General features: G+C 43.0%; 1 protein-coding gene across 1 annotated transcript in view; it reads right to left on the minus strand.

The window, feature by feature from the left end:
- Nucleotides 1-14,875, minus strand: part of ITK (IL2 inducible T cell kinase) — a 33,582-nt gene that overhangs the window by 15,637 nt on the left and 3,070 nt on the right. The window contains exons 2-3 of the mRNA XM_005231824.4: nt 4,206-4,310; nt 1,139-1,220 (exon numbers count right to left, since the gene is read on the minus strand). Of these exons, the coding sequence (XP_005231881.2) occupies nt 1,139-1,220; nt 4,206-4,310 (187 nt within the window). The remainder of the gene's footprint in view (nt 1-1,138; nt 1,221-4,205; nt 4,311-14,875) is intronic.

Genomic DNA, 14,875 nt, shown 5'->3' on the forward strand with positions numbered 1-14,875 from the left:
AAACCACAGAAGAAAGGTCTCAAAAAAAGAAATAAAACCTGGCAGGCCATATACTCTCCATAAATAAAAAATAAATAAATAAACAAACAAACAAACAAATAAATAAATAAATAAATAAATATGTGTAGGACATGGACACGTGCTGCTTTGGCTTGGTGTTCAGAAGGAGCTGTACAAGCTGGCATTCACCAGCGCTAAATATTTTTTGCACATGTAAATACCAGTCTTGAATGTCTGCACGAGTGATTAAAGGTCCTTGTCTCTGAAGCTCAGACTCTATCTGTGATAATAATTTTCCTAAAAAGACTAAAAATTGTCTGCTGGCCTGTTTCAAAATTTTCAAATTTTGTTTTCAAAACTATTCAAATTGTCCAAGACAGGGGACAGTCTGAAAATGTTGAATGAGAAAAGGTGATAAAGGAGAAGCTGGGAGCAGGTGCACTCCAGAAGTTTAATAACTGGTTGCAAGAGTAAGTGCATGAACTTGATCATATCTCCACCAGGCACAACATTTTCGGAGTGAAAAATACAGTAGCTTGTGTTATAAACCAGGAAGTTATGACAGAATTTTCATGTAACTAAGTAACACCTTCCTTAGTCAAGCATTATGCTTTGTTTCTGCCTGCGGTGGTTAGTTATTGTGCCTTCACTTCAGAACCATTGCTGCGAACCACAGCACAATTCAGGTTGTGAACAGGAAATGAAAGCTACCCACAAAAATGTTTCTTAATAATCATGAGTCTCTAAGGTTGTTATGTAAAGAAAAAAAAATCTATTAATAAGGACTGGAAAACCTTCTATGCAGAAAAGACTGATTTCTTTAAAAAAAATTAGCCACAGAAAAATCCTCATCTCTTCCTGAATAAGAAACCTCAAATTACAGTAACATATTAACAGTTTATCCTAGAAAGAGGCAGATAAAGTATTCCATGTCCAAATTTTCCACTGCTGCTGAAAACACACCCACCAAATTTACAAGCATTTTGATTTTATAACCTCATTCCCCCTTAGCACTTTGCATATGCTCCGATATAGGACATTGACCCCTCTTGCAGGTTTTCTCTGCATTATAGTTTGTGAGAACGCTGGTCTGGGATAAGTAACTTCAACAATTAGGTGGGCATAGGGGTTTTATTACCTTCCTTCAGCGTAAAGACCCATCTCTGCCGGCTCTCACGGTTGGGTGCAAACACGTAGAGTATGTAGTTATCGTGGACGATCTGCAGAGGAGGGTAAAGAAGGGATCCAGCCATTAGAAGCAATCCCAGATATGCTGGGCACAACGGAGTCACTGAAGGAAAGAGGCGGCAGCCCTCACACCAACAATTACATCAAAACAATGACGTGGGGAAGCGGAGTAACAGAAGCATCACTTAACCTCATTGCCTTTTGGTTATTTAAAATGGAGCAGAAATCCTGATCAAGAAAGGATTCCAGTCAAGCAGTGTTTTAGATCAATTTTATGGTGTTTAGAAATACCTGTGAAATCAATGGAGATGTAGCAGTTTTGGTCTGCAGAGGATTCAGCCCATTACTTGCTGCCTACAGTTTGTCCTTCTAAAGCATCTCTGGGGAAATGGCATCTGTTTCTCAGCAGTTTCTTGTAAGATACCTTCACTTCAGATCTAAGAGCCAAATTTAACTTTTCTCATGTAAGTATAAATCTCAAGCAACTCCCTGGAGATTATTTGGATTACTAGTATTCTTCAAAGTTTTTAATAGCTTTCAGTAGGATTATAAAGGGGAAATAAGAAACTGGAGCGGATGAACAATGAGCAATCAAGATGCTGTTTTCATCAGCTTGGCTCTAAGGATGACCAAATGAAGGAAGAGAAATACAGAACATTTCTGAAGTTTCAGACTAGAGAGTAAAATCATCATGAGAACTGAAATGACTCAGAAATCGAAGCGCATGAGTACATTTGGGCCTAAAATGTGATGTAACATATAATCTGTATTTCTTTTCCAATATTTATCTCAACAATTTACTTCCAAATGGGACCTGGTCTCTTTGATGTGCAGATGCTTTGAAAAACTTTGACCGCTGGCTTTAGACAGAGGTTTCTATAGGAGAGCAGCTGGTTTTTACAGTTTCTCCAGGGGTGCAGATGAGGCAACGTTGATTATTGTTTAAAGAACAGGAAACATTTGCTATCTCTTGGCCTGAAGCCCTTGCAGGCACACGCAGACAGCCGTGTGACTCAGTTGCTTTGCATGCTATGGAGAGATAAATTATAACCTCTTTTACAGAAAATAGAAATAGGGGAGGAATGATTCCCGCTTATTTAAAGCCACTCTTACTGGTATTATTGTTATGTGTCTATAATGTTTGGACAAACTGAGGCAGATTTTGAAATATGCATTAAGCAGATCTCCAAAAGACACAGCCATGAGCCTGCACAACTGCACAAAATCACTCATTTCATGCCTCTCTGCAAAGGGCTCACTTGCCAGATAAGCCACACAAAAACAAAGAGCCACTGGTGGTTCCCCAGATTTAAGCTGGGTGCAGCCAAGATATTTCAACCCCACCCCCCACCCCCAGACAATGTAATTTTACAAAATACCACAAAACTGACTGTGGGATAAAATTCAAATGTGCTACAAGCAGGATCAATTACCCCGAGCTCAGCGGAGCACTGTCCATCATGACTGTCCACTGTTACCATCCCACCAGTACTGGCCACTACCTTCACTTTATTTTGCTATTGCTACAAGCATTGGAGATATGGAGATATCTGAAAATTCTGACAGGAGCCAAACAGATCTGAGCATTTGTTCCTTCTCTAGCTCATATTTACTCACGTTAAGAGCAGTTGAGATTCCCCTGTCCAGCTTCCCCCCAGCCAGGCAGCTCCTACCCAGCCCCAGTTAAGAGCTTTCCTGTTGGGCTGCTCATCGAGAGCCCTTGGCAATGTACGACAGCATCTGCTGCTGCTCCCAGATGCCCATAAACACGGCTGCAACACTCTGATCATCTGGTTTCTCAAGTGCTCATCACGCACCGACACAGCAACAGTTCGTAATATTCCAGGACAATTTTTATGATCCTGGCTGGGGACCACCCCAAGCTGGAGGGAGCATTTCCTGACCCAACCTAGTTTGGGAAATTATTTCCTCTCCCTTCGTATATCTCTGCAAGGCAACACGTTCCAGGGCTCAGACTGCAGCATGGTGGATATGTGCTTTTACTGTTCCAATGAAGATTTAGAGAAAAATCTACAAGCTACTTCATGATTTATCAGAATGACAGTACCAAGCCAAGCCTGGTACTGGTTTTGAGATAACAAGAATGGGAGGGTGGGAAGAAAAAGAAAGAAATCTTGCTTTATGGTTGTCTTTTTTCTTTTTATGAAGTCATCTATCTTTTTAAACAATTTTGTGTATGTGGTCACAATCATTAACGTTTATCTGCAAATCTGAGCCCAGATAATTCATAATTAAAGCCATCTGTGAACAGAGATGGCCCTGTATTTGCTGAAGTCCATACACCATAATTAGTAGGAGAAATACTGTCAGCAATATGATAAAATTCTGATAAATGGCAGCATAGAGAATAACATAATAAACGGGAAATTTGTGTTGCAATAACTGAGCAAATATTCTGTGGCATTTATGTTTACATGCCAATGTAAATGTGTCCCATATGTATCAGTAATTAACACTAGACAATGTGTTCCTCGTCCTAGAGCTAGCACTGTCCGCCTCTTGGTGGTTAAGCAATCTCATCCCTAGAAGCCCCCCCCTCCCCTGGCCTGCAGCGGGGCCCCTGGTGCATCACACTCACCAGCTCCTGGTGCAAGGGCCGCTGGACGGGCTCAGTTTCAGCACCACGCAGAAAATTGTGTACATTTGTAAAAAGGTAAATTGGCTAAAACCCTGGGTGGATTCCCCCAGCGAAAGACGGGCATTCCCTGAACCATGAGTTAGTGGGACAGCTGAATATTCTGTTAAACAAGGGATGGGATTAGAAGATCTAATGATCCTTTCCAATTTAAAACCAATGAGTGGAAGAGTTTATGGATCTTGTAGTAACACTCAGTCTCTGACTCCCCAGTTCATTGCAAACCTGGCTCTCTTTTTTCTTCCTTTGTTGTTATTCGCCTTGATGTTGTGTACAATGATGACCGCACTGTGAGGGAGAATTTTATTGAAATGGGAAATTAAGTGATATCTCTATCAGTATGGCCTGCAGACAGACTCACCTGGAAAGGATATTTATACTGACAGGGAATGATGATGTCACTTTTCACGATTTCCACACATTTAATCCTGGAAAGTTCCACAGAACCCTTCAAAGTCCTTTTTTTCTAAAAGAGAAAAGCACTTGGTTAATGCTAATGACTGTGGATTAAGTGAATAATTAGACAAGACTGTTGTGTCCAAGGGAGATTTAATTTGAATGGAGTAGAAGCAAATTAACTGATAATGTGAGACATTTAAAATGATAAAGAATCATTCTCATATCTGGCACTGCTATATGGGTTGCACAAACACACACATATATGCACGTACATATATTTCAACTCAGCACATGGATTCTTAGCGAACCAGTCAAAACCTCTGGTTGAAATTCAGGTTTTACTTTTTTCTTCCATGTTCTTTTATGAATAATAGAATGTTCTTTTAACCAAAAAGAACTCTTTTCATCAAACGTTCAATTTACTAACACCCCAGTTTCACACTGAAAAGCTATAAAAGAATAAATATTTTATTCAATTACTGAGAATTTCAGAACTATCCATTTTATCTAAAATGTAACTTTTTTACTACGTCTATTTTCCAAGAAACAAAACACTTCTCTGTTTTTGTTCTGTCTGGGGTTTTAGCTAAGAAAAAAATAACAGGAAATTTTGAAATAAATAATACCTTCAAAAATATCCTGACCAGTTTTTGGTTTCTGGCAGCCTCTTCTGTGTTATTATTCATCATATACCAGATACCTAGATGTCCTTGTTTTGGCTTTTCTCCTCAGTAGCTGGTACAATGCTGTGTTTTGAATTTAGCATGAAAATAATATTGATAACACACTGATGTTTTTAGTTGTTGCTGGGTAATGTTTATACTAAGTCAAGGACTTTTCAATTTCTTCTTTTCTTTCTGCCAGCCAGAGGGATGGAGTGGCACAGGAGACTGGGAGGGGACACAGCCAGGACAGGTGACCCGAACTGGCCCAAGGGATATTCCACACCAGAGAACATGATGCTGAGTATAGGAACTGGGGGGTCTGGCTGGGCATCGCTCAGCAGGTAGTGCCCCACTGTGTTGTGCATCACTTGGCTTTTTTCACTTTTGGATTTTATACCTCTTCTCCCTCCGATTACAATGATTATTATTGATTATCATAATGTAATATTTTAATTATTAAATTCTTCTTATCTCAACTGATGAGTTCTACCTTTTTCCCAAAACTCTTCCCCATCCCTTTGGGAGGCAGGGGGAGTGAGCAAGCAGCTGCGTGGTACTCAGTTGATGGCTGGGGTTAAACCACGCCACTAGATAACAGTACGGGCAGTTAGGAAAGGGTAAGGAAAGAACAGATATTCAAGCATCCTAGCTACCTCGGCATACTCGATTTCCCCCTGAATCTTTGCCCCATAGCTCCTTGGCAAGTGGCACTGAGCTTCTGCAGGAGCAGGATGAGAGGGATGCGGGCACGTGGCGGATGGGAGCTGAGCTGAGGCTTGGTATCTGGTGCAGGCTTCGGAGAGATTCACTACAAATGCATTTGCTCTTCGGAGGCAAACTGGTTTCCTGTTTTGATTCATTTTCAGTAGGAATTAAACACTAGCTGTCTCCCAGCCCAGCTTTGTGACAAGGTGGCGGAAATGGGTGAGATTTAAGAACTCCAAAAACACTGCAAAAGCTTCTGTTTTTCAAACACAGGCAACTGTCAAGGGGAGAGAGCGTGAACTTTGGTGACCGAGCTGTACTTGCCACAGGTTATCAGAGATACAGTAAGACTTCAGCAACACTCGCCCTCCCTTGGACCCCCAGCGCAACCCTTTGAGTCCTTCACCCTCCAGATCCTCTTGCCCCTTGCTCCCTATGTCACCATGACCCTGCAGCTCTGCCCTGCTGGCAGTGGTTGTCCCCACTGCTGTGCCAACTCTCCCTGCTGCTCCCTTGCTCCTTTCATTACTAAATATAGCCTAAAACAGGGAAGCAGCTGATGCCACTGGAGATGGGGTGAAGTTTGCCACAGTGTACTGTCAAGCAGCCCCAAAACTGAGAGACCCCAGGGCTCCTCAGACCTCATTCTTGCACAAACGGGCTGGGTATTTTGCCTTTGTATACTTGGACTTGAGGACAAAGAGGGAAATGACTACTGTGTGGTCTCACATTGCTTTTGCTGGACTTTGCTGTTGTATTGGGTTTTTGTATTTGCATTTGCTTGCAGTTTAACCAGTGCCTCTGGGTTTACTCCCAGGAATGTCTCCTGTCGACAACATCTCCTATGTAGCTCTATGGGGTGGAGTGGGATTTTTCATATCAGTAAACCCAAGGCCATAAAGCACCCCGAAATGTAAATACCAATTAACTATCAAGAGTATTCCCAAGCATTAAAAGCCTTACTGCACCCTATTTTCACCATCTATTTTCTTTCATTCCTGTCAATTCACTTCTTCTTCCAGCTTTGTCTCTTCTCCACAACATCCTCTATCATTTGTTCTTCTCCTGGGACTTCTACCCTTTTGATGAGACGTAAAGCCATTTATTTCCTATAAAACCCTTCAATTTTGCTAGAATTGAACCCTCCTTCATCTTACTCCTTTGAAGTCCCAGGGCTTAACCACATGTACTTCTCCTCTGAGGCTTTAGGAAGCGATGCTGTGCCAGTCACACTATGCTTTTTCACTGCAGACTAGTTTTAGTTGATACCTTTCTGGATTCTACTGAAAGACAGGGTCCAGCCTCCCCAAGGAGCTTTCTGCAGTCACCTTTCAGCTCTCATCACCTACTGTGCTCTTTTTAATCACACAATTTGGCAACGGAACCTCCTCATAATCTCATGTTGCAGTGCAATGTCAGGGTGCATCTCACAGCCATTGCAGTGCCGCAGATCCTCAGCAGATGGGACTTGGTTGATAGAAAACAATTACAGTCCTCTAGCAGCACAAACAACTGGAATTACCACTCACAAACCCGGCATTACCCAGAAACTGGCCTGGAAACTAAACATATCCCTGCTTTTGTGATGCTTGACTGCACTTTAATCCAACAAAAGCAACTGGGCCATTTGGAAGGGAGTGGAGAGGAAAAGCCTCTTAAAAATGGTCTCCAAAAAACCTCGGAGACTTGTTCCTAAAAGGGCGAGACAAAACTTGCTGACAGATCTTCATTTGTTTTCAGTCTGCCTGGAGTATAATTAAGTAGATGTTTTAGCTGGTCGGTCAGAAAAAACAGCAGTGGTCTTACTGTGAAATGTGTGTAGAAAGATAACCGAGGCACACCGCCGCCTCACGAGAAGTACAGTGTGCTGCAGATTGTCTGTCCTGCTCGATTCCTTTTGGTCCGTTACTTGCAATATGGCAATTCTGGGAAGGAGAGCTAACAGCTCTGAACGCCTTCATCTTTGGTATTTCACATCCTCTTGCCAGACAGCTCCAGCAGCTCTTTCACTGATTAATCCTTTAGTTTGTATCTACTGCATAAACTCGATGACCCCAGTGGTCCCTATTTGCCTTAGATACTAGGACAGCTGGCTATGGGACAATTGACATAGCCCTGCTCTGCAACACAAGAAGGTATCTCCCTGTGCTTGCTTGGGGAACGAGCCACCTGGCATCTGTCGGGTGCTAAGACTCACCACCAACACTGCTACTCAGCCACACCGTGACAGCTTGGCCACCCACCAAAACGAATCACTATTGCCCAGCGCACGGTCTGTACCAGGGGAAGGAGCGGGGATGTGGAGCCCACGGCCAGAGAGCAGCGAGCTGGCAGCGGCCGCTGCAGGTGACACAGACCTGCGCCGTGAGCACACTTCCCGACCACGACTCTGTACCCTCCGGCTTCACGAATGTCGTAAGATCTTGCAAGATACGGGGCTGTGCAGTCTGAGAAATGTGCCACTTTCTGGCTAACACTTTGCTGTTGCTATTTGCGAAGCCCATTCATCAAATGCGCTGCAGCAAACGTTTAGGCTGAAGCTCCCTTGGTGGATGCTTAAAGGTTTTGCTGAACCCCACTGTATTTACCAAAGGGCCCCAGCAAAAAAACAGCCACCAGTGCTGGAAGCGGAGGGAAGGGAGGGAGGCCAAAAGCCAGGGAGAGGTAAGGCAGGGGTGGGCAGAGCATTATCTCAAGGAGCATAGGAGGAGAGAGCAGGCAGCATTTTCTGGCAGGCAGAAAGGCAACATGCCACGTCTCATAAAGCAGCTTTGTCCAGAAGTTGTGTAAGAACTTGTACCTTGTTTCTTTTGTGCTGGTGAGGGGAAAACCAAGCAATTAAGACTCACGTGGTTCCAAACTCCTCGGTAGCGATCACCACCAAGGGCTCTCCAGGCTGCAGCCGGGCTTGCTTTGCCCCTTGTCACTGGGTGTTTGCATCCTTTGCGATGCTGGCTACTCCTCCCAGCCCAGCTAGGCGCCTCGCAGCAGGATGGAGTATGGTCCCCTCTGTATCCCTGCTGTGTGCCCCCTTGGATATGGGGTCCTTCCTCCTGCCATGAGATCTGCCCATGAGCCCGTGTTTGCCCGCTGCACCTCAGTTGCAGCTGGACGTTTTCCCTGACCTGAATTTATAGCTGTGGTGGAGTAAGGTAGGAAATTCCAGTCCTCTCTGAGCTCACTGACAAAAACATTTCTGTCAACAAAAGCATTTAATGATCTTCTCTGTAGCATCAGTTTTTTGTAAGAACCTGAGCCAAACTTCGTTCCCTGTTTTCACTTATTGTCTTGACTAGAAGGAACCATCCTTAACTGGTGGTAAAGTAAATGAGGGGACTTAGCCTCAGCCCCTGGCATGACCTGCTTGTCCTGTGCCACTTGCTCCCTGTCCCTCTGCTCCGGCTGGGCTCAGTGTGCAGCCTGGACAGAGGCAGAAGCTGATTTTGGTGTTTCTTACTCTGTGGGCTTCAGGTGGTGAAACCAAGCCAGGGTTTTGTTGGTTTTTTTTTCCCCAATGCTATATACAGTCCCTCAGGAACAGGCAGGGGGAAAAAAATGCAAAAAAAGCAAAAGCTTTGACTTGTGCACGCCGCTAGGATAAAGTGCATGTAATTGTGAAAAGAGGCTTGAATGCACATTGAAGTATTTTTGGAGAGGCAGTGAGAGACTGCTGTGCTGGTGGGAGCAGTGCCTTCAACATCTGCTGCAGGTACTGGCCTTAAGAGGACTAACGTGGCTCTGCAGAGGGCTTATACTAGCATGGTGAATGCTCTCCAGGCCCCGTCCACAACTCTTGCTAATGACTCAGTGACTGCACACAGTAACAACAACTTAGCATTAACAACAATATGACTTAACCATCTCATTACTCCCATCTGTAGCTTTTTCCTGCTGGTTTCTAAACCGTGGGACACGTGCACCATGGTGAGATGGAGAGGTCAAAACAGGCTCAGGAGGGGGCATGAGCTGGTTTCATGGAGCAGAGGCAATGCAGCTGCCCTGGGGCAGTGCTTGAATGCAGGTAGAACTTCACGTGTGCCTTTTCTGTGGCTTTTTTTTTGGTGAAAATCAATTCCTATTCTAAAATATGGTAATACAGTCCTTGGCTTCCATCTGTGTTGATGTCCTTTGGCTGCACTTCCATATAGGAAAGTGGATTTACTGAACTTTGCTGTATTTACTGAATTTACTGAAGTGCTGTAAATTCAACCTGGGATCTTCACACTTTTTTCCCCTTTCATTTATGTTATCACCTGTCACGAAGACTATGGAGTCTAAGCTGTACCGTCAGCCGTGCCTCTGCAACCCCACTGCTTTTAGGACCAGGAACACCTGCAGTGTTGATACACAGGCAGCAACAGGACAGGGGGGGGAAAAAATACAAAAATAAATGCAGAAATCCTTTCCACTCAGCTGATTAGGGCTAAGAGTGAACAGAAGTGAAAACAGAGAGGGCTCTTGTGTTCCCAGAGCCCGCAGCTGTAGCTGAATGCCCACAGGGGGATGTCTTAAGTAACAAAGTGACAATTTTATGATGCTGCTATTAAGAGCACAGTAACCAATTTTAAATATTCTCCCAGCTCTGAACAGCAAAGGGACACGGTGACAGCTGGGAATCGGCATGGGCTGCTCCCAGCTCAGCGCACGTTCTCTGGTAGCACCTGAGAGCAATGAGCTCAGGCTGGCGTAAGATGATAAAACCCCAACAAATCCCATCGTAAAAATGCTGTCTTCACGATAGTTTAGGCTGATTTCATAGTGATTGAAAAAGTTATTTAAAGCTGAAGAGTCTCTCACAGAGCTGCCTCTGAGCTTCAGAAGTCTAAATAAGGTCTAAGTTTGTATGGTCACATCCTCCAAGATATTCCCTATCAGCTTTCAGGAGAACATTTGAGGTTATTTTTGTAGTTTTACTCTAAACAGCATGTACTGACCACTCCTGGAGACAGGCCACTTGGCTCATGGACTGCTGACGTGATCTACGAGCACACCTTTATACTCTCATGTGCTTAAATTAAGCTCTAGGAACAATGAAGGTATATATGTCCATTGCTTGCTCTGATTTCTCTCCACGTAACTCCATTAGAAAATATTTACCATCACCATACAGTGTCTCTGCTCGAGCTATTAAACCATCATTTTATGGACAACACGGCTTCAAGGCAAGAGACATAATGACAGGTCTAACCACTGGCAGGAAATAAGTGGGTCCATGAGCAGAGCACTCCAACGGACCTGCTGGACCCTCTGCAGACAGATCAATGCCACCATGAAGCAAAACCGTTGTGCAAGGTGTAACACCTGCCAGCGGCAGAGAGTTCAACTGGCTTGAACTTCATCTTTTTCAATCGGTGACATGTTGCTGCCTTTCAGGTATGATTTTCTTCAGGGCTTGCTGAGCTTCTGAAGTAATCAGAAAAGGAATTTCTTGATCTGCTGAGCTGCCCAAATTCTGCTTATGCCTACGGTGTTGCAGAATCTCCAGTTTATTTGCTACTGAGTATGGGTCTCTCATAGCCATGTGTTGGTGCTGAGATGGCAATGAAGAACACCACAGAAAATAGTAACTAGGAGCTTATGAGGTATCACTGGGCTTATTTTTCGTGGTAATTCTCCTGCTAAAGTATTTTTCCACTGACCAAAAGACTTGAGCTTGAACTTGAACCTCCTTGAACACTGCGTTGATACAATTACTTTCTATCTCTTATCATATCCCTTATCTATACACTGTGGTATGTGCTGTTTTTATTATTAATAGTTAGGATATTAAGAACTGTTGATTGCTGGATTCACAGAAACTTTGCCTGAATACTAGCATCATCCAGTATTTGGGGAGTTTTCTCATTGGGAACACTGATAGTTTGAGGTTTTATGAGACATAAAGCAACCTAAAATTTCGAAAAATTAAATTAAAAACCTGAACTGAGCAATCTGACTCTTAAAGGAAAGTTGTAAAGGATTTTGCATTTCCTACCAATACTAAGTGCTCTCAAGGAAAATTGGAAAGAGGTGATAATTGATAATATTAGGATTTTCTGTAGTACTCTGACTGTTATGTTATATTTTAATACCTCTAAATACCTTGTTATATCTGATATTTAAATCTTTAAATGTGGCTGCTTGGCTTACATGCCTATCATGACTATTTTGTCCTCCTGCTTCAATTAAGAAAATTAATAAATTTGTTTTACAGCTATTTTCACGAAGGTGTTTCAGAGGTGGGCACCCCCTTGATGCAGAGTGCATTGAATTGTGTTAGATGAGCCCGACCTCAGACATTGCACACTTAGCCAAGAGCTCCTGCAGGCATTGCAACAACATCAGTGGCAATGTTGATTGCAATATAAAGCAAAGGCAGTCACTGGAAACAAAGATGGCCAGAGTAGAAAAGTCTAATAAAAGCTAACCGTTAGGGAATCTTGATTTTATTGCAGTATATTCACGTTCAGAGAAATTCCTTCCTTCTTAAAGATATAAATGAAAACACGGGTTGAAGATTCTGCCGCGTCCTTAGTGTTCTCTGACAGAAGAAAGATTTGTGCTTTGTAACTTAGAGAAAATGGAATTATCTGACATTTGTTGGGAAGACATTGCTCAAAGTAATTGTAAAACATTCTTGAAAGATTAAAGAACAATAAACAGGCAAAAAGTAGGAGTAGAACTGGGTATGCACAGAAAGTGCAAAAATTAAATAATTATAATCAAATCCTGGAAGATAAAGTTTGTTATTCCAACAAAAAGAAGCTACTTTTATTACCAGACTCTGCCACACATTTGTAGAGTTAGAAAGGCCACAGACACCAGACACAGAACTGCCAACATTTTGCTTCAAGCAATCTTGCCTAGGCAATATCACCACCCTGAATCATGCCGCAGGTCGTGAATGGGAATTGCAAGAGACGGGAACTTTGTAAATATCCACAAAAACATTTGATAAGATGCAGCGGAACGGGTTGCCCAAAGATGTGAAATCTCTGTCCTTGGATTTCAAGCAGTGGCGAGTCAATGCTACCGCTGACTTGTTCTAGCGTTGGCGATAGTCCTGCTCCGAGCGTTGACCTAATGCTGGCCCCGTGCACGAAGCCCGACTAAACTGAATTTAGAAGTGCCACCCAACCAAGTATTACCATGATTATGAGATTTCCCAATAGAAATGAGGCTCATTGTGGCAAACAACATGAACTTAATCCTCTCTCAACTCAAATAATACAATTCAGAGTATTAAAAATATCCATTTTAAATTCACAGAGGTGTCCTAAAGGATTCATTAGGCACAGGCTTGTACATTGTCTCCACCTTATTTAAGGTTGTATTTATTTCATTATATAAAAATTCATTGAAACAGCTGCGATGTAGACAGATGTCAAGCCTGACTTCTTTGTGGGTGATATGAGTATTATTAATAAATTAGTTGGAGATATGCATCAGAAGACAGATGGTATTGCAAATTCTGGCAAGCAAACAGAACTTGTTAATAAATACACGACAAGTCATGAAGAATGATGTATCTACTCAGATATGCATTTGGAAGGCAGTCTTTAAAACCATAATTAAATTCACTTTAGATGAGGATTATAGCTTCATGACTGTTAAGGTCTTCAGAATACCCAAAGCAACGAGAAATGGTATGAATAGTCACTCTAATTAATAGGAACATCAAAATGGAGATTTTTAGAAGAAAAGTTTTAGTCTGTTTACATTAGAGTCCTGGGTGGGTGGTGGGGGGTGGGTGGGGGTTGGAGTTGGGGGGAAGTCCTTGCAGGGCAGGATGGACAAGTTGGATTCTGTGTAGAATAATCAAGGTAAAATGGACTGCCGGCTCGGGGGAGCAAAACGCTGCTTTTGTTACTGTGGGTAGCTGGACCGATGCAAGTAACTCGGTGTGCAAATAATGCAACAGAAGCAGCTGAAGCATTTTTAGGATGCTGATAAAAGGCTTTTCAGCCAACTTACTTCTTCCTTTGTCCTCCTGGAACAAGAGACTGAAAGCAAATTTCAACACATGCTAAAGTGCCATCTTTATATCTGAATAGCAAAGATCTGAATGAAAGAGCCCAAGACAAGGCTGCCTCATGCTATGTGACCTCCTAAGCATCTGACCAGTGTAGGAAGAACAGCGCTGATGTCAATGAAAAGGGAACCCAGGCCCTTTCTGTGTGCGCCTTTCACTGCTGCCTTTAAAAGCTGGATTAGTAATAGCCCATGAGTGCATGAAGATACAAAATTTAAAAATATTCATGTGCCTGAACTTCCCAGGTGTTAGGTGCACGTCTCGCCATCCTGAAACACTTCTCAGAATGCCTGTATAGGACAAGATGCCTATTTTTGAAGAGGGAAAACGGTAGTGTAGGGACATGGAGCACTTTGTAGTTGACACAGACAGACTCAAGAAGTCCCTGCAGGTCTGAGCTATGCCAAGACGAGCAGCTCTGATGCAGAGATCATGTAATTAGTGTGGTACCAGCCCAGAAGACAGTGGCCTATTCACTAAGCATGGCATCAGCCTTAGACATCTGTGACACTTTTAGACTACAGCTAATTGAAATACGGGGAGAGATGCTAGTTTCTGGCTGTCCCTGCCCAGGTAGGAATGTGACATGATGAAGACTATGCAAGAACATCTACTTAGTGTCCGAAATATTACCTCTCTTCCCTCTGCTGCCTGCTAACCTGAAGCATTTGCCGAACACCATAAGCCGTTAGGTGAATGGGATATAGGTGAAGGACGATGTGAACAGGTGAATGGGATGAAGTCACCAGTTTAAGTGTTTTTGCTAAGACATTTGAAACTCTGTCCTAGACACCTCTCCAAAGGGGTTCACTTGCCTGCTTCTTTCACAGTACTGCAAGTGTACGGGGACTCTGAAAGTAACACATGGTGCCTGCATTATTGGTTATTCTCGTGAGGATCAAACGCATTGAAATAGTTAAAATGATCACTCCCATGTGCTTGTTTACTCCCATGTACAGTAGCTACAAAATCAGCCCCTGGAAGTGAAGAATTTTTGCCCATGGTATTGATTTGCATGTTATAATAAATGCATTTCTGATGTACTTTAGTAGAGACGGGGGCTGAATACATGTGCCTGGTATCAGGGCTTTGCTTTATGTCAAGACAGCCCTGCATTGTGCACTACATAATGAATTCCAGAAAACACAGCTTCTTATTGTTCTCAGTTATTGGGGGCTCATTCTCCTAATGAGATATGTAAATATCGTCCATTAACATTAACGGCGATTGTGTGGTTGGCTCCTGAGAAGA

The sequence above is a fragment of the Falco peregrinus genome, chromosome 8 (assembly GCF_023634155.1).
Source record: "Falco peregrinus isolate bFalPer1 chromosome 8, bFalPer1.pri, whole genome shotgun sequence".
Lineage (NCBI taxonomy): Eukaryota > Metazoa > Chordata > Aves > Falconiformes > Falconidae > Falco > Falco peregrinus.